The sequence below is a fragment of the Cimex lectularius genome, unplaced genomic scaffold (genome assembly GCF_000648675.2).
Source record: "Cimex lectularius strain Harlan isolate CLEC.00 unplaced genomic scaffold, Clec_2.1 scaffold151, whole genome shotgun sequence".
In the NCBI taxonomy this organism is placed as follows: domain Eukaryota; kingdom Metazoa; phylum Arthropoda; class Insecta; order Hemiptera; family Cimicidae; genus Cimex; species Cimex lectularius.
Genome location: NW_019392786.1, coordinates 977,210 through 998,162, shown reverse-complemented (window position 1 = coordinate 998,162; position 20,953 = coordinate 977,210). Strand labels below are relative to the sequence as shown.

The following is a 20,953-nucleotide window of genomic DNA, read 5'->3' as shown; positions in this document are numbered from 1 at the left end:
TCCTTTTTTCTTTTTATTGCGTAGGCTGTAACTTTTATTTTATTTGATTGTGTATTTTTTCGTTTCTGATTGTTTAATCAACGACCTCTGGCAGACGGATCCAAGATCCTTGGCCTTAAATGCTTTGAAATCTAAATTGTCTTTTTTCCTTTTTTTTATGTTTAATAAAGCATTATTATTATTAAAATATAATTTATATAATATAATGAAAATATTTCTGAAATGGTAATTAAATTGGTAATTGTTTATGGAGTTTTATCTACCTTTGTAAATAAAAAATTAAATTATATTTACTGTTATTATTACGACTATTATATTCTATTACTACTCCTGTTGTTGTTGTACCAGTGAACTTAGGTCTGGAGGGTGAAGGAGGACGAAGCGGTTAAGGTCGGGACGTCCCAACGACCAGACTTGACCACCGCGACCCGGCGCTCGGGCGTTAAAAGCGCAATAAAAAACATGAAAATCTATCACGATCAAGAGCACTATCGAAAGATGGATCTCGGAGGATCTGACTCATAAATGAAGGGTCGTCTTCTCAAGATTAAGAATTCACCATGTTTTGTCACACAGACACTAACGTTTGAGTCAAAGCCTGTGAATGCTGCTCGGTGTGTCCCACCTAGTTGAAATATGCACTTCCTTCGCTCTATTTAGAGAGCGTGCAGGAATGCCTCTGATATGAGAATTGTGCTTGATGTAGCGCGTATCTGGATCCCCTGTTCCAATTTTTAGAGGAGTTTTATTGCAATGATATTTGTCCCTGGCGTGTGTTGAGAGTGAATGTATTTGTTTCCAATTTTAATGGCAAGATGGTCGAGAAGAAAAATTAGTGTCACGCGCGGGATACTAGTGAAGGTCGTGGGTTCGCGTCCCGCTCGTGAAAGTAGCTTTTCTTCTCAACCAACTTTGCAAAAAAATAATAATAAACAGATAATTAATTAAATAATTTATTTATTGGAGTGAATGTGCAGTATGAGAGGGCCAATGGTAGAATACTGATTACCCCATCGACCCTCTACTTGATTAGTTATAGTATAAAATAGGTCCAAAGTGTGATAAGAGAATATCGACTACTTCACCACCCAAATTCAGTGAATGGTATGTAAATAAGTAAGAACGTATTTAAGTGGAAATGGATTTAGAAACTGATTGCGTTGGGGGCGGAAATGTCCTAGCTGTTGGCAGCGTCTGAAGCCCAACCTTGGTGGCTGCACGGATAAGGCCTGACCCCACACTGCCAAACCACAGAAATGGGCAGCATGTTCAGTCTTGTCCATATATGTATGCATGTGCACGTACGTCGCGAGGCCTGCCGGTAATTTATTGTAAATTACAAAAGCTGGAATTGGCTATGGACTTTGAGAAGTGATGGACTTAACTCTGTATCGTAATCGCCCATTATGTAAATCTGTAATCACTTGAATCACTTTTGCTGTTCATTTTTATGTTGTGTGATGTGATCATTTGGCTTTTTGTCTAGAAGAACTGTAGATATTTAAATAGTTAAATTAATTTTAAAATCGAAGTAATAAGTATTATACACTTTTTGTTGAAGTAGTGAGGAGCTTTTCTTGATCGTTCCTCACAACTTCAACAAATTATTAAACAACAGGTCACAAAGAAACCCATATTATACACTTTCAAATAAAAATGTCTTTAAAAAGTCTGAATGTTCAATTAATTTGTACGGCTATACTACATCGATTATTAAATACAATTATGTAATTATAACAAAAGGAAGTAAGTAATAATTGTAAAATTATTATGAAATCATTGAAATTATTGAATATTTCGACTGTTGAATTATCTTTAAAAAACATCATGATTGGTGTTTCAAACACTGGAATAAATATGTACAAAAGATATGCTTATTTATGTACCATTTTTTTAAAGGGAGGATTCCCAGATTGTTTTAAGAATGAGGTAAAGTTACACGACACCCTACCCAACCTTCAGTTGGCTTTTCTTTTCAAAACGGTGAACAAACAAAAACGCCTCAACGTTTTGCAAATTAACTGTAATTCAATATTTGCCTTTTCCCATTGCCATTATTCTCCGGCTCCCGGGCAAATTCAATTTACATGTAATTTCCTTCTATTTAACTTAATCGACAAGAAATTGTACCTGCTGCTGGGGAAAAAGTGAATGGTGCGCCTTTCTCTGGTCGGTCTGACAAAAGTTGGAAGAGAAAAAGAAAAAGAAAAAGAGAGGAATGGAAAACACTTTTCTGAATTAAGCCATTTATTTCAATTGGTCTGTATTCTTTATAAATCGCCGAGCAATCGCACCAAAAAACTCTTTTCTTCTTAAACATAAATCAAAGTTTTTGTTTTCAATGATTTTGTACAATAATTGTAAGCAAGAAGTAAATCCTCACAATAAACTGCACAAAAATGAATAGGTATATTCGTAATTTATTCCTATTCTATTAATTTTAATTAAATTAGCAGACATATTCTTATTAGTTGGGTAAAAAGATTAAAAAAACAAACCAAAATCAAACAGATGTTAATCCTCATTTTTAATAACGGATTTACTTAAGAATAGTAAACGTGAAGATTTCTTATTTTGTAAACAGTCACCTTTTCTCGTCGTTTCTCCATTTTAAACCAGTTGGATTCACTTCAAACATGGAAAGACAAAATCTTGAACCGGAAGTTCGCAATTGTGAGAATGAGTCATCGAGGTCACCGGCAAATGGTTATCGCAGAGGCAGTTGGCGTTTCTCAAAGCGTGGTCTCTCGGGATTTAGCCCGATTTCGAGAGATTGGAAGTGCTAATTGATGCCTGGCAGTGGATCTCAGCGCATTACGACGCTAAGGGAGGGCAGAAATATTGCCAGCGAAGCAACACCGAACCCTTTCCATAGAGCCTGTCAGTTCCTCAAAAAATACAAGATCGTTTGGCAAGACCAAGTTGGCTTCACATCGAATGCCCCTTTGAGGCGACCTGCAGCAACAGCCCGCCACCAGCAATTCAGGAGAATATGGTTCAGCAAGCTCCTAGAATAGATATGGATAGGGAAAAAAGAGGCGGCTATAAATCTACTGTGCTCCCATTTTATTTATAACTCACTGGTCAGCTTCAAGTTATTCACTAGCCTCCAAAGCTTTCCCAGTGGCACCTTAGCGTAGGATCTTGTTTGTGGTTTTTCTTGTTAGTTGCAAGTACCGGCAACTACATAGACCTTCACAGAAACATGAAATGTGTTCTGCGGTCTCCTTCTCTTCCTGGCAGTATCTGCACAGTGATTCTTCTGTCTTGTACTCTTATCCGGTGCATGTGCTATCTTCAGTGGGAGTGCCCTGACAGTAATCCAACCAGAATCCTGGTTCGGTTGCGGTTACCTTCCAGTAATTCTTTTGTAAGTTTTGCGGATGGTCCTTCTATGAATCTCTTCGCGTGCATCACACCTGTGATATTGTTTCACCAGGTTTTGGACTCATTAATGATCTATTTTAAGATGTATCCTCTTTTGTGGCAGGCTGCTAAGCCGCAGTAGGATTCTGGGCCCAGAGAGGCCATGTTGGCCCCCTTTTTCGCCAACATGTCAAACTTTCGTTGTCTGTATGCCCCAATTGTCCAGAGACCCATGCCAGGATGAGGTCATTAATGTCACTGACTTCCCTCAGGACCTCCATGCATTTCCAAACCTCCAAGCCCAGAAGAGAACATCAATTGGAATGCTGTTGTGTTTACTGATGTGTCGCGTTTCTGTCTGTATAATGATAACAAGCGCCGAAGAGTCTACCGATGGGGGATAAGTACAGCGGATGCGTACAATGCCCCAGTTCGTTCTCCTTTCAGTGCAGTTTTGCGGCGGTGGTTTGAATGGTCTGAGCTAGTGGAGAGGACCAACTGGACTCCACGTTGTTGAAAGCAACCACATCGCAATCCGTTATGTCTAAGAAATTATCGAGGAATACATCCCTCAAACCAGGGATCTCATTCGCATGGATTTTCGATTTCTGGATGACAATGCCAGACCTCTAGGGGCAGAGTTGTTCATCAAAGTTTGTGGAAGGGGGAAATTCCACCATTTCTCCAGATCTCAATCCCAATGAACACATGTGGGATGCGTTGCAGAGAAGGCCTTTCGATCACCATCCGCAGCCAGTTGACATGAAACAACTGAGTACAACTGATTGCAACATCTATGGAGCGAAATTCCTTATGAAATTAGTGACAACCTTATTAACAGTATGCATAACAATAATACAAAACAAGTTTTTAAGACTAGCCACCTCGTCCCCACGTTACACAAGGCTCACAGACCTGCATGCTTTAGTTCAAATGCCATGGATTAAGGAGGAATTAAAATTCAGGACCCAAAAATTTTTTTCTCAAAAAGCCTACAGCGAAAACTCCGTATGTGCTTCAATCGGCACATATGATTGTCTCAGATCTTGGAAGCACAGGAGAATAAAACATATTTTAACTTATTTAACTGTTACTTAATAACTTATGAAAATATTTAACCACTAACCTACTGATTTGTTAATTTATTATACTGTTAACTTGTTAATTTGTCAATTTGTTACTAATTTGTTAAACTAACTTATTTATAATTATTTAAACTAACTTATTTATTTATTTATTTTAAACTAAATATTCATGTACTATATTAGACCAACTTACTAAGTTACTACATATTTTTGCTGACATTTGTTATAACTGTTATTCTTATTTAAATTAATAATTAGTTCTTCCAGTTTTTGAACAATACTGTAACGACTTGTTAAAGCAAAGGATTTGCTAAAGTAAAAGTTAATGGGTTTTTCGTGAACATTTTCCCATCAACATCGACAATAATGTTTTTCAGGAGGTATGGTACACAAATGGAGATATGCTAAAGAGGACGCATAGGGCCCCGCCACTTTCCCTCAAAAACACATATGTATGCAAATTTCTTATTGTTAGAAAATATCTTGTCAGACAAATAAATAATAATAATAATAATACTCAGAAGTGTTAGCTAACAGAGGACGTTATACACGGCATGTTTAAAAAAAAATTATAGTGTCCAATGAACAAAATGTTATTTTGATATTTTTCGAAATCCCTTAATTTAATTTTCCTTCTGTAAAAACAGTAATTTCTAATAAATTTTAATGTAATTTATAATAACAATAAAATAAAAATGCTAGGGAAAGAAAATACTACAAAATTGGCCATATCTCTTTTTCATTTTTGAGCTGTTTAAAACATATTAAAACTACCTACTTAATTTATATGCAAAAATAGTAAGTAGTGTTTGGGACAAATGATTGACTGATTTATGTTGTAAGTTACATGTCAACATTATATCCTAGGCGGTGTAATTTATGACAAAAGCTTGGAAATTGAGAACTACCTCACAGCTAACAACATCCTAAATTAAAAATCAACATCATCGATATCATTTGGCAAATTTATAACAGTATATTTTCCTTCTTTCATAGATTATTTAATATTTATGGAAATATTTAAAATACTAATGTGATAAATTAAGCAAAATTTTTGATATTTAGTAAACATAGTAATACATGTTGTAATTAATAATATATCATAATTTTATTCTATTATGTAGGGTTGGAACAAAAACTTTCAGTTTATTTAAGTTATTTTTTTTGTAGACTCGATAATAAGTAATAAAATTTATCTCGAAGAAAAAAGTAGATTTTCATTCATTTTCATCAATTCCTCAAAAGTCTTAGTCAAATTTATAATTGGCATTTGTAAAGTTTTAAATTCGATTTCAGGTAGAGACGGTGGCCAATTTTCGGACCCAGGGGGAGGTGACGACGACGACGGAAGCGCAGAAGGTGAGAGCGTCGTCGGCGAGGAGAAAGACCCCAAGAGGCGGAAAAAGGGTGACTCGAAAGGATCAGGGGGAAAACCTAGGAGAGCAAGGACTGCATTCACCTACGAACAACTTGTGGCCTTGGAAAACAAATTTAAAACGACGAGGTGATTTGGATTATAGATAAAAATATACTCTTTTGAAAAACCGGGTAAAATATGTAGACAATTACGACATGAAGTTGTTAAGCAGATATTAACAATTGAACTTGAGAAAATAAGCTCTTTTTCAAAATTAAAATGGCTTAACAACTTTTCTCAAAAGATTATTCAGAAATCGTGAGATGTGGTCTGGTGTCGCTTTGAGCCCTGAAGATGATCTCAATAAAGATCGAAACGTTGGCCCGATAAAGAATATGTTTTTCTGAAATCTACATCACACCATACCGCATCTCACGATTTCTGAATAATCATCGACCAACGGTCACTAATCACCACACACGTTTTTCAAAAGGATTAAACTTGAAAAATGTAGACATAAATTTGTTGTTAATTAATTTAGGCTCCTTTATAAAGCAATGCATGCTGACAAGGTCATAATCCTCTCAGTCTGGTTTTTTCACTTGTTTCTCTTCTCCATTTTTATCCAGTGCATTTTTTATCTTCTAGCTTCTTAGACCAACCACACTTCCCTTGCACCCTTCACATATTATAACATAAATTTTCGCATCAATTTATAATTCATACAAAAACAACATGCCGGGGTCACCATGGTACTCTATATTCCGTTGGGAACCTTTCATCATTCACACGAAAACCTAGTCTAAAAACACCATCATCATTCTTGCAGACAGGAGTTATTTGTCAATATTTCGCACTGATATATAAATAATAAACTATTTACAATTGAAAACATGGTCCATTCCAACATTCCACCAAGATAATTCCATATTCATACCATACACAAACAAAAAACCTAGGTTACCGGTCGTCGAGGTATTTGTATCGTCGAGTTGCCTGTTTTCATTCAACCAACATTTTCGCTAATAAATACATTCATGCTTACATAATTATAAGGTATGATATATGTGAAGAGGCTGATTAAATTAGATTATATGCATTCACACCTTACATATTGAAATATTTTCCCGATAACGTTTTTTTTCATCTGAGGGTAGACAACACCGTTCTCTATGTATTTTTAAAACACCAACCCTCCCGGACTTGAGAAGGTTCAAAGAACGTCAATGCATTTAAGTTAAAAATGAAAATGACAAAGCGTGGTTATTAAAATTTAGCAAAAAATTGAATCTGTTATTTTTATAGACAAATTAGTTTTTAATTTCTAGATAAGTTTATTAATTTTATTAATGTTCTAACTTCTGATAATGATTTTTACAGATATCTCTCTGTTTGCGAGAGGCTGAACCTTGCGCTTTCGCTGTCCCTGACGGAGACCCAGGTGAAGATCTGGTTCCAGAACAGGAGGACGAAGTGGAAAAAGCAGAACCCCGGGATGGACGTGAACAGTCCGACGGTGCCGCCTCCGGGGGCGGGTGGGCCCGGCTTCTTTCCGCACCACCTCGGCTACCCTCCGCACTACCCGCCGCCGTTCGCTCAACAGGGCTATGGATATTTTCACCATCTCGGTGCACACCACGGGCTGGGGCATAACGCGTGAGGACACTTGCTCCAAGTGCTTCAACCGTGCCAAACTAAGCTTTAAATGTATTCTTGTCGATTTGGAAAATATAATTGGACAATTTATGCTGGATTATGGGGTTTTAAATGAAATTACAATATTTTCAACCAAAGACGAGATGTTCCTAGATTGTTTACGTTGTAGTCCTGTCTTCACTCAATACAAACGAGAAAAAAAACCTTCAGAAGAATTTCATTATCTCATATCAAAGAACATATATTTATCTATGTATATATCCTAATTTTACCGACATCCCCTCCACAATATTTATGACGTGATGTCCGTCTCAAATGTTGACGCACGCACTCATTCACGCAAACACACAAATACAGGCACACGCCTATCATTATTTTAAATAACTGTGTTTTAAACGTTTTAAACTTTCACTTTACACAAATCTCTCTCTCTCTCTCTCTCTCTCTCTCTCTCTCTCTCTCTCTCTCTCTCTCTGTGTCTTTCGTTCTCTCTAACAATAATAATTCATCATTTATTTTTTTGTTTGTATAAATTATTTCTATATTTTTCTTTAGACTTGAATCAGAATGTAAAAACTAAGAACAATATTCTTAAAATCATTCAAAATATCTTTAAAAAAAATCACGAATGAAGTCAATAATAAGAAATAATAACACAGTTTAAACAGTAATACAGCAGGAGGAAGATGGAAAATCCGTAGACATTCAATAAAACTTTAAATTCTAAAGAATTTTGAAATTTTTCAAATATTCATTGGCTCATTCCTAGTTGTAAGGAGTAAATTGCTTTAATTAATTTATTTGCGGTCCTATTATTATCACGCAATTGTCAATAGTAATACTTTGCTCAACTACACTCTATCTCTATGTCTCTCTTTCTCAATCAATCTCTAAAAACAGACTTTTCAAGAATTTTTTTGTCAAAGGACTGGACGAAAGCTTAAACAATCTGGCATCACGAGTTTCCAGAATATCATAAAATAATTCATTTTTATCGGTGATTACATCAAGTCACCAAATTTCTACAAAAATATATTTGTCGATTATGGATACGTATTAAGCAAGTCGAAAAATTGATACTCATTTAAAAAAATCATCAAACGATTAATGTTAATATGATGTTTTTGTTGTTTTATTGAAGCAGTTCTGAACCGTATTTATTGTATAATTGACTAAAAAAGTTGTATACCCAAAGTTAGAATAACTCAACATATTTGTTTCTATTTCCTCTTGAAAATTCAAATGTTTTTACCAATTTTGTCATTATTTTTCTCAGAAATATCGCTGCTCGGGAGAAACAATAAATGGGTGATGATGGGGGCAAAATTCGTCAAATGGTTTAAAACCGACTGTACATATAAGCCTTGTTGTTATGTTATGTAAATTTTGTATAAAAAGAATAATTGTAATTAATTTAGCCGGTGAGTATTTATTATATACAAAATAAAAATAATGAAGTCTGAACGGGAAAAGTGCGAATGTTAGTTTTTAAGTGAATTTAAGACAAAAATTATATGAAAAAAAAACAAAAACAAATATGTATATGTGTTTATTGTGTATGCATGTTTTAAATGTACGCATGTTCAGTATAAACTATTTTACAAAATATGTGTTTTTTAATTATACAATAAAATAAAACCTTGCTCACATTTTCCTTTTAACAAATAATCAAATAAGATATGATATAAACTGTAAGATCATAATAATAAAAGTATAATTTTATAACCAAGTTATAATATTATAAGATTAACCAAATTAGGGGCCTTGTTCAAAAAATACAGAATTATAATGTATCATGAAGATATTGTTCTAACGATTGACATATAAATAAATTTAACTGGTTTGTATAGTAGAATGAAATAATAAAAGTTAAATCGTTAAAGTATAACAAGATTTCGCAAATAAATGGACATATCAATAAAACTATGATCCATAAAGCATCACCTTTGGTTAAAAACACACCTAATAAAATATATTATTATTACATCATAATATAAAGTGTACACATTTTAGATTCCAAATTACAAATACATTGTCATTACTTTTACTCACCTTGCAAGTTTGGTGATCATATTGTGATAAGAAAAATTCAGACAGTTCGCAAATCCAATTTTATAATAATAGTTTCTAAATTCCTTTCAGAATATTTCCATTACAAAGAAAATAGCTAGGCACTACGATATCATGGATGACGATTCTGGTGAGACGAAGATTACTAAAAAGTTTCAAGTGCGGTGTATTATTGCAGGATTGCTTTCTAGAAATTAATCAGATAATCAATATTTTGCTTTTAATAATTCATTGATATTAATAAATTTTATTAGATTTCGTGGTCCGCTTGACCAAATAAATTTTTTTCAATTAATTAAGGTTTTGGTTGAGATAAAAAAGTCAGTGGCACAAGCGGGATTCGAACCCACGACCTTCCGCTAAATACGCCGCTGCTCTACCACTTGAGCTGTCACATCGATCGACTCGGAGACTAACTTCCCATCTCAACCGCACCTTTTGAATTTTCCCAAAAGGACTTTGAAAAAGGAGGGAAAATTGAGAATCATCGTATTTGATGCGATCTAGGAGAGACTTTTTGATCTTTTCTGTATAAAGTATGCTTGAAACTTTAATCATTAATGTTTCTGTCCCCCAACATTCTTAAATCATCTCTACACATCGATTATGAAGACATAAATATATAAATAATAAAAATAAATTTGTTTTTCACACCAAGACATTTACCTAAGTATGACCGATAGGTATTTTAAGCGAGACTGAATCTTTTCCTGCCTCCGTCGTAACCTCCTTAACTCGATTCGGTGTTTCAAATTTTAAAAAAGGGTTCCCGGTTCGAGGGATGTTGTTGACTACCGATATTTTTGCATCGCAAACTGTATAAACTCTAGATAGCATCGCGGTATGTAACAGCATTGCCAAATATCTTGCGAACAAAGCAAATATAAAAAAATATAAATAAAAACATTTATTTAGAAATCGTGAGATGCGGTCTGATGTGATGTAGGTTTCAGAAAAACATTTTCTTTATCATGCCAACGTTTCGATCTTTATTAAGATCATCTTCAGGGCTCAAAGTGTTTGTCTTCTGTGTAATTGTGCCATTCTTGCGTGTCGTGTCGAGAGTGTCTCCACCTGAGATGACTGAGCCCTGAAGATGATCTCAATAAAGGTCGAAACGTTGGCACGATAAAGAAAATGTTTTTCTGAAACCTACATCACACCAGACCGCATCTCACGATTTCTAAATAAATATCGATTAACGGTCACTAATCACCACACATAAATAAAAACGTTAAGGAGAAACACTCGTTATTTTTCAAAATGTAAACTCTAACATCAAGTGTCTAAATTAAGAAAAAATTACGCATAACAGTTACTTAACGGCCTCTTCAGCAGAAAAACAGTTAAGCACTAAATTTATTCACAAGAGGCCATTTTTGCACTAAACTTGAGGAAAGATGCTGAGTCCTTAAAAAATGTCTTCCAGAGCTGACTACCACTAGCGAAAGGTTCAAGGAAGTTAAATTGAATTGCCATGGGTTTTATTTTGTTAACTTTCAAAAATTCTTTAATATTCTTTTTATTGCTAATTAGTTTAACAACAAATTGTTAACCAGTCTGCTATGATATAGTGAAAGGTTATATTCTGACACATAATGATTAATTATTAATATACATTGTAATTATTTAATGCAAAATATATGATTCTATTTAACATAAAGATAAAACGGCGACTATCAACAAATCTTAATAACAATTTTCATTGTACTAGTGCTTGCACTTTTTTCTTGTGTTTATGTGTGTGTAATTATAGTTAACGCCTAATTTCTAATAATAGGTATGCAAAAGACATCGTTTAAAAATAAATTCCTCAATGTGCTTGCAAGTAGTCTGTTTCATAAATCTTTTTACTGCTTTTAACTTTGCACGTGTCCCCTTGCTCCAGGTCGGGAACAGTAAGTGCCTCTATAATTTATAAACGACCTTAACTGGTTTTGTAGACTATATTTAATATGAGACAGTGGCAGTTAATGGAATATATAAATAAGTACAAAGTGAATGTCTTTCGAATTGCATCCTTTTATTTTTTAGCAGCAAGGTTTATTAAAATATATTCACACAAGAAATATTGTAAGAAAGAATGCTGTTTTACTAGAGCATTTGTGAAAACAATTGATTTATTAAATACAGCGGATCAGTATTAGAAAGGATGTCCCCCTAGTTAGAAATTTATTTTTTCCCACAAAAATATTTTTAAAAACAGAATCGTTTTACAAAACGTTAACAAACTGAACATGAATTTGGCTACCTGAATAAAAAATTTGGTCCAATCTATTGGCTTAAACTTGAATACTTAGACGAAAATTTGGTGAATGTTGGTCTGGGAGTCGGTGAAATGTTGCACCACGGTTATTGAGTCCGTCTACTCTCATGGGTTTTGATGTTACATAAACTTGTTTCGGCTTTAAGGAATTATTTCCCACTGAAGATGACGCAAAGCCGAAACGCATTGTGTACCAGCAAAACCGAGCAAGTTCCGGTCCCACTTACACGAAAACTTGAGTAAACGTGAAAACAAGAATGGAACACTGAAAAGCAACAAACTGGTTACCCTCGTTTTTTATTAAATACTCGCAATCTTTCAGTTTTTTTGATCACTGAATATTTCTAAAGAAAAGTATAAGATATAACTAAATTTATAAAAATAAACTGTGTAAAACAATTTTACCAAAAATGTTCCTATGGTTACAATGAAGAAAATATTCAATTCAGTATAGAGTATTTTCTTCTCTTGCTTGCATTCAATGTGGCATTGATTTTACGAGGTTTTGAATGTAGTGTTGTGGAATAGTTTCATACTCCTCCAACAGCACCATTCTTCATTCCTGCAAATTCTCTGGCATCACTGGGCGACTTACTCTTTTTGACAACTTGACCCGTAGGTGTTTAAGTGGGGACTATATGCTGGCCATTTCAAACATTGAATCGAAGCCCACTCCAATTAATCAGGAACGATCCGAGCTTGCATTGTCATGCATACAATTAAAACCTTCCCCAATTAATCACATATAAGGAAGAACGTCTTCCGGTAACTCATTTTCAGTGTATCGCGCAGCTGTTGGAGAGCCCACCATGAAGATCAAGGCTGTGCGACCTTCCATAGAATTACTGCCCAATCCATAACACCACCACCTCCTTAGCATCTTCGGATTGAAATTGTTGTGGGCATATTTCGCTCTTCTGTGCTTCTCCAAACCCATTCTCAATCTTCAGAAGACCTCAACCAAAACCTTGACTCTTCCGAAAACAAGTTTTTAATCCAATCTTGCTCAGATCATCACCAATTCATGCTGTTTCTTGAAAAACTTAACTGAACTGTTCTAAGCCTTGTCAGTTTTCGCCCAGTGGCATGCCTTCTCGCATGTAATCCATCTGAAAATCTTCGCCTTACAGTGTGTAAACTGAAATTAACATTTCTAATTACTTGAAGCCGTTGCTTGATCTTCGGTAGAATGTCGATTACGGAGTTCACTCGAAACAATAAAACTTTCATCTGTTAATATTGTTAATCAATTCTGCTAGTATACTTATTTCAGAAAAATCTTTAGGATAGAAATGATCCAAATTGAATCTTTTGTATGACGACAAATATACAAATTCTTTTAAGACAATTAGTGCAATTTTTAACTAGCATATTAATTTTTCCATACATATTGTCTAAGCATTAAAGAAATCTTAGGAAGCACAAGCTCTTCCTCAAGAGCAGAGGACAAGATGCGTTAGTGTCACAGGAAAAGATAACGAGAAGAGGTAATTGTTTTAAAGACTCTTGCTAGACATGAGGTCTAGGTTTCCCCTCATCAGAGGAGTAATAATATGCCGTGCCCTCATGAATAGCAGCGTCAATGATATCAAAGTCGGCCTTGGGGACCAGGGTGTGTTAGAGCTGAGGAGGACCTACTCGCCAGAACGACAAATTATCCCCTTGGCGAGTTTAATCCTCACTTTTGAATGTTCAACCATATGGTGTCTCATCTAGAGAACCCAGAGGTGCTATAGAGATCAAAGCTTTATGCATATAGAAAGAAAAAAGAAAGAATCGGGATGCGGTGACCGTGCTTGTATGAACTGCGGCGACTGTCCAGTAGATAGAGACTAAAGATAGAGAAAACACCAAACTAAAAAGTACTCGTAAACATTTGCTTTCAAGAGGCTAGGACTGTGCTGTGGTGGAAAGCAGGAAGTAATGCAGGGACGTATGCCCAATGGCCGTACGCCCTGTTCGGGGTGAAGGCACCAAAACAACACCTATCGATTGCTCCCCAGAAATAAGAGTCGAACAACCCGGGGACGGCCATACACTCACCAAAGCTGTCGCCATTCTCGGCGATAGCTACAACGTCGACAAGTCCACAACGTCATAACTGGGTGACAGACTTAGAAGATTTGTCTGGGTCCGAAACTTCATCGAGTGCCACTAATAACCGCCACAATCACTCGGAATGGACAAGCGGAGAGTGAGGTCCTTCTCGGTCCCTCGGGGGGCTTCTACACCATCCCTTACGGCCGTAACGCCCATCCGGTCGTGAGCGGAGGTGCTTTATCTCTCATCTTGAGAATCAAAGCGTCCGGTAGGGACGAAAAGGCTAGGTACAGACGTTAAAGTTCCTTATGTCCTTTTAAGCAATGCCCCTGTTCGCGCCAAAAATCGCAAATTATAATTGTTTATTTTGTTTCCGAAATGCCGCTAATCTAGAATTTATTCTAGCTCTTTCCCTCCCCACAATCCTGTCCTGTTGCTGTCTAGTCCTGCTCTAGTCCTGTTCGCTTCCGTCTCGCTTCCATACAGTCCACTATTAATTAGCCTCCAAGAGTGATTTTCTTTTAGTTTTCATTCAGTTTTTCTCTTATTTTCAAGAAGCATTTTTTTCTTTCGTTTTGTTAATTATCGCGTTCAAAATAACGCGAGTGTCTGTCTCCTCACGCATCCTTAATGCGACACATCATACAGGGTTCGGACGGAGCCCCGAAGGTAATTAATAGCCTAGGATTCTGTTTTATCTTTGGCCAGAGTTATTGCAGGTTCTAGCTATTAAACGGCTCTCCTCCCTGGTTGTCGAGAAAATCAAGCCACAGTTATCAAGTTAGTATTTTATTTTATTTTGACTTTTTATTTAATTTAATTTAATTTTTATTGCGACCGACCAGCGCGTGTACAGCCCCTAATATCCCCGTTTGGAGGAAAACGGGTGGCAGAAGTGTCGATCCAGACCAAACTAGAGGAGTGTGATTGATGAAATAAAAAGATAGTACAGTTCATGTAGTGAAGTGAAGTGCAATGAGAGAATAACCAAACATGTCAAAAGTTATTATAAATTTATAATTAAGTCCGATTACCCGGATTATAAATAGGATTGAATCATGTTCTCAATTTGTCTCCTTGATGGTAATAAACTAGGGACAAATACGATCTTAGGTGTGATATTAGCGCAAGGGGACACTGTCATCTCCTGACTGACAGGGTTGGACTAGTTCCAAAAACGTGAAAGGGGGTAATGTTAACTAGACTGTTTTTTGTCAACCAGGAGTGATTTGTCTGAAGCCGGGTGAGTTTAGTGTTCATCCTTGGCTTTATTAATCAGTCGACTCCTCATCATTAGTCGGCGGGCTATTTCTGGAACGAGGGGCAACTAGAGAATATTACTTTATGATTCGTATTAGTCTGTCAAAATTTATTCCTGGATTTATATTTTAATTTACTAGATTTCACGATACTTGTCTCTCTCTCTCTCTCTCTCTCTCTCACACACACACACACACACACACACACACACACACACACACACACACACTTCGTTTTCATAATTTAAGATTTTTTAATAATATTTTTTTTATAACCTAGTGTAATTAGTTTTCCTTGTGATTGAGTTACTGCTAATAAATTTTTATGCATAGAATGTAAACACAAGATGACATGGCATTCTAAAAGTCGTTTTTTTTTTTTTTTNTATTGGGAAAAAAGGGCCAGGGGCAACGGTGGGAATCGAACCCACGACCGCGGCGTGAGAGTCTCTCATGCTAACCACTCGGCTACCGCGGTCCCCTAAAAGTCGTTATTTTGCTAAAAATCGTTTTGTTTTTATCAAACATTAAATCCAATTTTTCTAATGATAAATCAAATATTAAAAAATTAATAAAGTTAAAACAAAAGAATTTCTTATCTGAAGATCTTTGCAAGTTGTGAATCCGCCCGAAGCGCGGAAGTAGATGAACAGGGAGGGTCTTATAAGCCGTGTTTTAAGACTTTAATAATTAACATGACTCAGGAGCAATTAAGCCGAGCCGAGACCGGGATAAACAATTTAGGGGCGTAATTGTTGTTAAGTAACAATCAGTGTAAGGGCTTAAATCCTACCCCGGGCTGCCACCCCCGCTCTTAATTCAATCTGCATAAATATCTGCTCTCTAAAGCTACCCCTCCCCAGGTTATTTTGACGAGGGGGTTGATATCCACCCTTGCATCTGACGGTTTGCCGCGGCCCAAATTATGCAGTTCGGCGGATTTTTTTCTTAAACAGCCTTATAAGTACGTGGGGATGATTGGTAGATATAGAAACGCAGGTGACTTGATTCAACAAAGTTAATTTAATTTTTTTTGCCACTGCAAATAAACAGTCAGTTTTAAAACATATTGCGTAAATTATTAATTATAAATACATTAATTTCTATAGAAATACAAAACACAAATACATGACATTTATCTGGATATTTCACTTTTCTCTATATCAGAGAGAGAGAGAGAGAGAGAGAGAGAGAGAGAGAGAGAGAGAGAGAGAGAGAGAGAGAGAGAGAGAGATGCACTATTATAGTGCAACTACCTGTAAGCAATGGAAACTTACCAATTCATTTCTTACTTTTTTGTTTCCTAAACTAATTTTAATGTTTCACTAATCTTCTATCTGTTATAAAAAAATGCTAGATTAATCCATAAAATACAATAAGTTCCAAACACATTTACTTCAAGTTCAAATAATGCTTTTTACTCGACAAGCCAACGAAACGAGTTAGTCATCCCTCGCCCTGCTTATATCCTCAGGTAGGGATATTAAGCCAGTCATGTTTGGTTTGATGTATCGAAAGAAAAAATAGGTTCTTACATATACGTTTTTATGCTACTTATGTCTTGGATAATGGAATACTAGTAATAATAATAATTTAATTTGCGAAAAGTTCAGTAATACAGGAAGATAAAATATAAAAAGAGGAAAACATTTTTAAGCATAAAATAATAAAACAATTACTAAAAATTAAGTAATTTAACTAAAATGCACATTTTGGCCTGTCACCTAAAAACAATGCTTGTAACAGGTGGCAGGAGTTGAGTCAGTGAACAAAATTTGCTAAAATTAAATCAAAAGAACTTAGACGATGTAGAAAACAAAATAAATGAAAAAATAATAACGAGAGAAAAACAAAAATAAAATAAAATGCAATAAATTCAAATAAAGATAACATAAAAAATAAAGAATACAATAATTGCCAGATGATGCCAAATATGCCACAAAGAAGTTCAAACCATAAATTTAAAATTTTTACAGTAATAAATGTTTTGAAATCATAATGAGAATTAAATTTGTTAAAATTAATTTTATGATTGTAAATAAACCTATAAATAAATTTAATGAAAAATGAAAGTAAAAATTATTGTTTACTTTGGGTATAAAAATATTAATAATTACTGAATTATCAAAGAAGTATCACCTTGCTTAATCGACAGCAATTTTCAGTTTAAAACTAGAACGGTTTGAACTGAAAATATCTACAAAATCCAATACAGTCTGAAAAAAGGGAGACAGTTATAGTGAATATACATGGATAAACGCAATATAGTGGAAGAATTCACGCACAAACGTAGATAACGGATAATGAATGGGTGGCGATATAAATGCATTGAAGGTTTTGTAAATTTTCATTGTGTTTATATTAGTATTTGTTTTGATGAGTATATTGTCAGAAAAAAATAGGCCGGCAGTGGTTGATAATAAAAAGGTGGGCATAAATTGACAGATAATATAAGTAGAAAAATTGAAACTAACGTAAATATTTGAATATAACAAATAATAAACATATCAATAAACACGAAATGTATATACAGCTAGATATAGAAACCCGTATCATATATGTGTTTGATATGAGCAAGCGTGTCTGTAAGAGTGGAAGAGCGAGAATGTAGGATGGCAGTTGCAGATAGCTAACAGGACCCGGAGTCTCTATGGCAACACTAATTGGCTCTTGTGTTATCAGGGAGGCATCGTCCCTAATGTGATAATCGTTGGAATGTCGACCCCCAGTTCGTATTACCATGCGGTCATTCCAATTACCATCGTCAATACCTCAACGAGTTCCGCGACTTGATAAGAGAAAAGGAAATCCCCTTTAATATCAGACATAAAGACCCCACGAGCTCAATGTTTACTTTGTTTTGCTTGTTTGTTTTTTAATATTTGAGGTAACATGTATAGGAAATCTAATTATAGAGCCTGTAACCATGAACAATAATAAATACATTTGCTTTCAACACACTCGAGGCGCATAAAACTATTATTTCTATGGACAATAAAAATTGTAATTGTAAATTCTCCAAAAATTGTAACAGGGAACCTAGATACTCGCTGCCGTGGCAAGCCGAATTCTCAAATAAGTGCCATTCCTACACGCTTTCTATATAGAACCATGTAATTGCACCCTTCTATTTGGTGGAACACATCGGACAACCTTTCTCTCCATGACGGATACATAAGCTGGCTTTGGCCAAAATGTTTTTTACTTCAGACTTAATCTGGTGAGAATGACTCTTCTTCTACGAGTCAAGTCTTCCGAGGGCCACCGACGGTATATATTAATTATTTAATATAATATAAATAAGTGTTTCTTTGTAGAAGTTAAGGGAGTTTTTCTTTATTAAATAAGCATCGTAAGAACGTGTTTTAGACAAAAAAAAATGTCTTTTACTATTGTAAATATCATTTGTTCCAAAAACCATGTATTTATCTATCTCCTTCTATTTATCAGCCATTAATATCCAATATTCATAAATTTTAATTCATCATTTTTACTTTGATGAAAATTTTACTTCCAGATTTGTAGGCCACAGTTTTATCTTTTAGGAACAAAACAAGGAAAACGTCAACTGCGAGAGCCGTTTTACTCTCGATCTTCCCCAATAACAGAATAAGCAGTAGATCGAATTTAATTTATTTTCCCTCTCACCTTCATTACACACAATGTTCTGAAGCGATAGGAATGTGAAATATGAAATCTAGTTTTTTTTTTAAATTTTTTTTTTGTATAGTTTAATATTTTAGAATCGTTTTACTTTGATGTCATTTGGTGTATATTTAGAAAATCTACTTTAAAAGGTAGTTTTACCAACAGTTTGTTTTTTTCAACTTGTTGAGTGTTGAAATTAATGTTAAAAACAACAAACTGTGTGTAAAACTATCTTTTAAAATAGTTGAACGACATACTCCACGTTTATCTTTTCTACATATATAGACTATTTTTTTAAAATTAAGGCTCCAAATCTACCTTTTAAAAAATAATAATTTTGATAATGGTTTATTCCTGTACGATTTACTCAATCCTTTTAGTTGATTGATGGGGCAGGGAATAATATTTAAAAAATGTTCAAAAAAAAGTTCGTTGATCTATCAAAAATCTCTGTTTGGGAAATATCTCAAAATCTAGTTGAAATAGTCGAATACATCAAAACTCAAACTCGCAAAACACACCTCAACCGGTTTGTGAAAATCTAAAAACCTGTTAAAACAGAAGAAGCAGTAGAAAATATCTCAAAATCTAGTTGAAATAGTCGAATACATCAAAACTCAAACTCGCAAAACACACCTCAACCGGTTTGTGAAAATCAAAAAACATGTTAAAACAGAAGAAGTAGTAGATCGAATTTAAGTTATTTTCCCTCTCAACTTCATTACACACAATCTCTCTCTCTCACTCTCTTTCTCTCTCTCTCTCTCTCTCTCTCTCTCTCTCTCTCTCTCTCTCTCATCTGTACACATAGACTTATGTGACTTATGGTTGTTAATATCTGGCCTAACTAGCAATGTGACCTAATCTCTTTCTGTCTCTATTTTTTTAAATCAATAATTTATTCATATACAATGTTTACCTGTTATATTTCTTGTTTTTTATTGACTGTAAATCGAATTCATCAAAACCCAAACTCGCAAAACACACCTCAACCTGTAGGTTAAAATCTAAAAACCGGATAAATCATCTACTTTTACCATTTTTTTTTAATATTTTAGATGTTTCACTGGTTTCAAAAAATTTTTTTTACATATTGGGTACAATTTCTGAAGCGATAGGTATGTGAAATCTAGTTGAAATAGTCGAATAATCAAACCTCAAAATCACAAAACACACTTCAACCGGTTTGTGAAAATCTAAAAACCTGTTAAAACAGAAGAAGCAGTAGATAGAATTTAAGTTATTTTCCCTCTCACCTTCCATAACACAATCTCTCTCTCTCTCTCTCTCTCTCTCTCTCTCTCTCTTTCTCTTTCCCTCTCTCTCTCTCTCTCTCTCTCTTTCTCTTTCTCTTTCCCTCTCTCTCTCTCATCTGTACACATAGACTTACGTGACTTATGGTTGTTAATATCTGGCCTAACTAGCTATGTGATCTAATCTCTTTCTGTCTCTATTTTTTTAAATCAATAATTTATTCATATACAATGTTTACCTGTTATATTTCTTATTTTTTATCGACTGTAAATGAATAAAGAAAAATCAGACGATTCAGATTTTTAGAATCTCACTTTTACCATTTATGAAAGGAACAAGGAAAAGTCCAAAGGTCACATTTCTTCCTTGAAACTAAGAATGAGGTTTTATCAACATAAAACAAGTTGTCTTGGAAATGAATGTTTAGGTTTGAATCCGCGTCTCCGAGTCGCTTGGGGTAAAGTTGGTAATCTGTTGGGGTTTTAGCGGGGATGAGCGAAGCCGGTGCCGGGGCTTTATTAGGTAGAAGACATAGAAAGAGAGGGTGTGTGCAAAGGGTAATTTAAATGATTAACACCTCGAAGGGTAATGGGATCCTCAGTACACTTGTACCATTGTCTCTCTGCTTAGATCTTCTAATTAAGCCCTTCTCCTTAGGCAGGATACCACCGTTCATTGCCGCCAACCCTTTTGTCCTACTCCTTTCCCTCGGATACAATTAAACTCGGATCCTCCCCTCTATCGTAATTGATCTTATAATATTCTACTTCCTTAACATGAAGACATTTGACTGTGTGAAATTTAAAGGTTAAAACATTAAATATATATTTTGTCTGAGAGTAACATTACATATGTATAAATGTTAGGTATGCAGGATTATTAATTAAAATAAATTTTTCCTCCCAATATTTTCATATATTTGATTTAAAAGATATAATTACCCGCAAAAAAT

General features: G+C 34.8%; 1 protein-coding gene across 1 annotated transcript in view; it reads left to right on the top strand.

Moving 5' to 3' along the window:
• LOC106662449 (homeobox protein slou-like) overlaps positions 1–7,884 on the top strand; it is a 40,952-nt gene extending 33,068 nt beyond the window's left edge. Inside the window, exons 2-3 of the mRNA XM_014386547.2 lie at positions 5,748–5,955; positions 7,189–7,884. Of these exons, the coding sequence (XP_014242033.1) occupies positions 5,748–5,955; positions 7,189–7,468 (488 nt within the window). The 3' untranslated portion in view covers positions 7,469–7,884. The remainder of the gene's footprint in view (positions 1–5,747; positions 5,956–7,188) is intronic.
• The last annotated feature ends 13,069 nt before the right edge of the window (positions 7,885–20,953 follow it).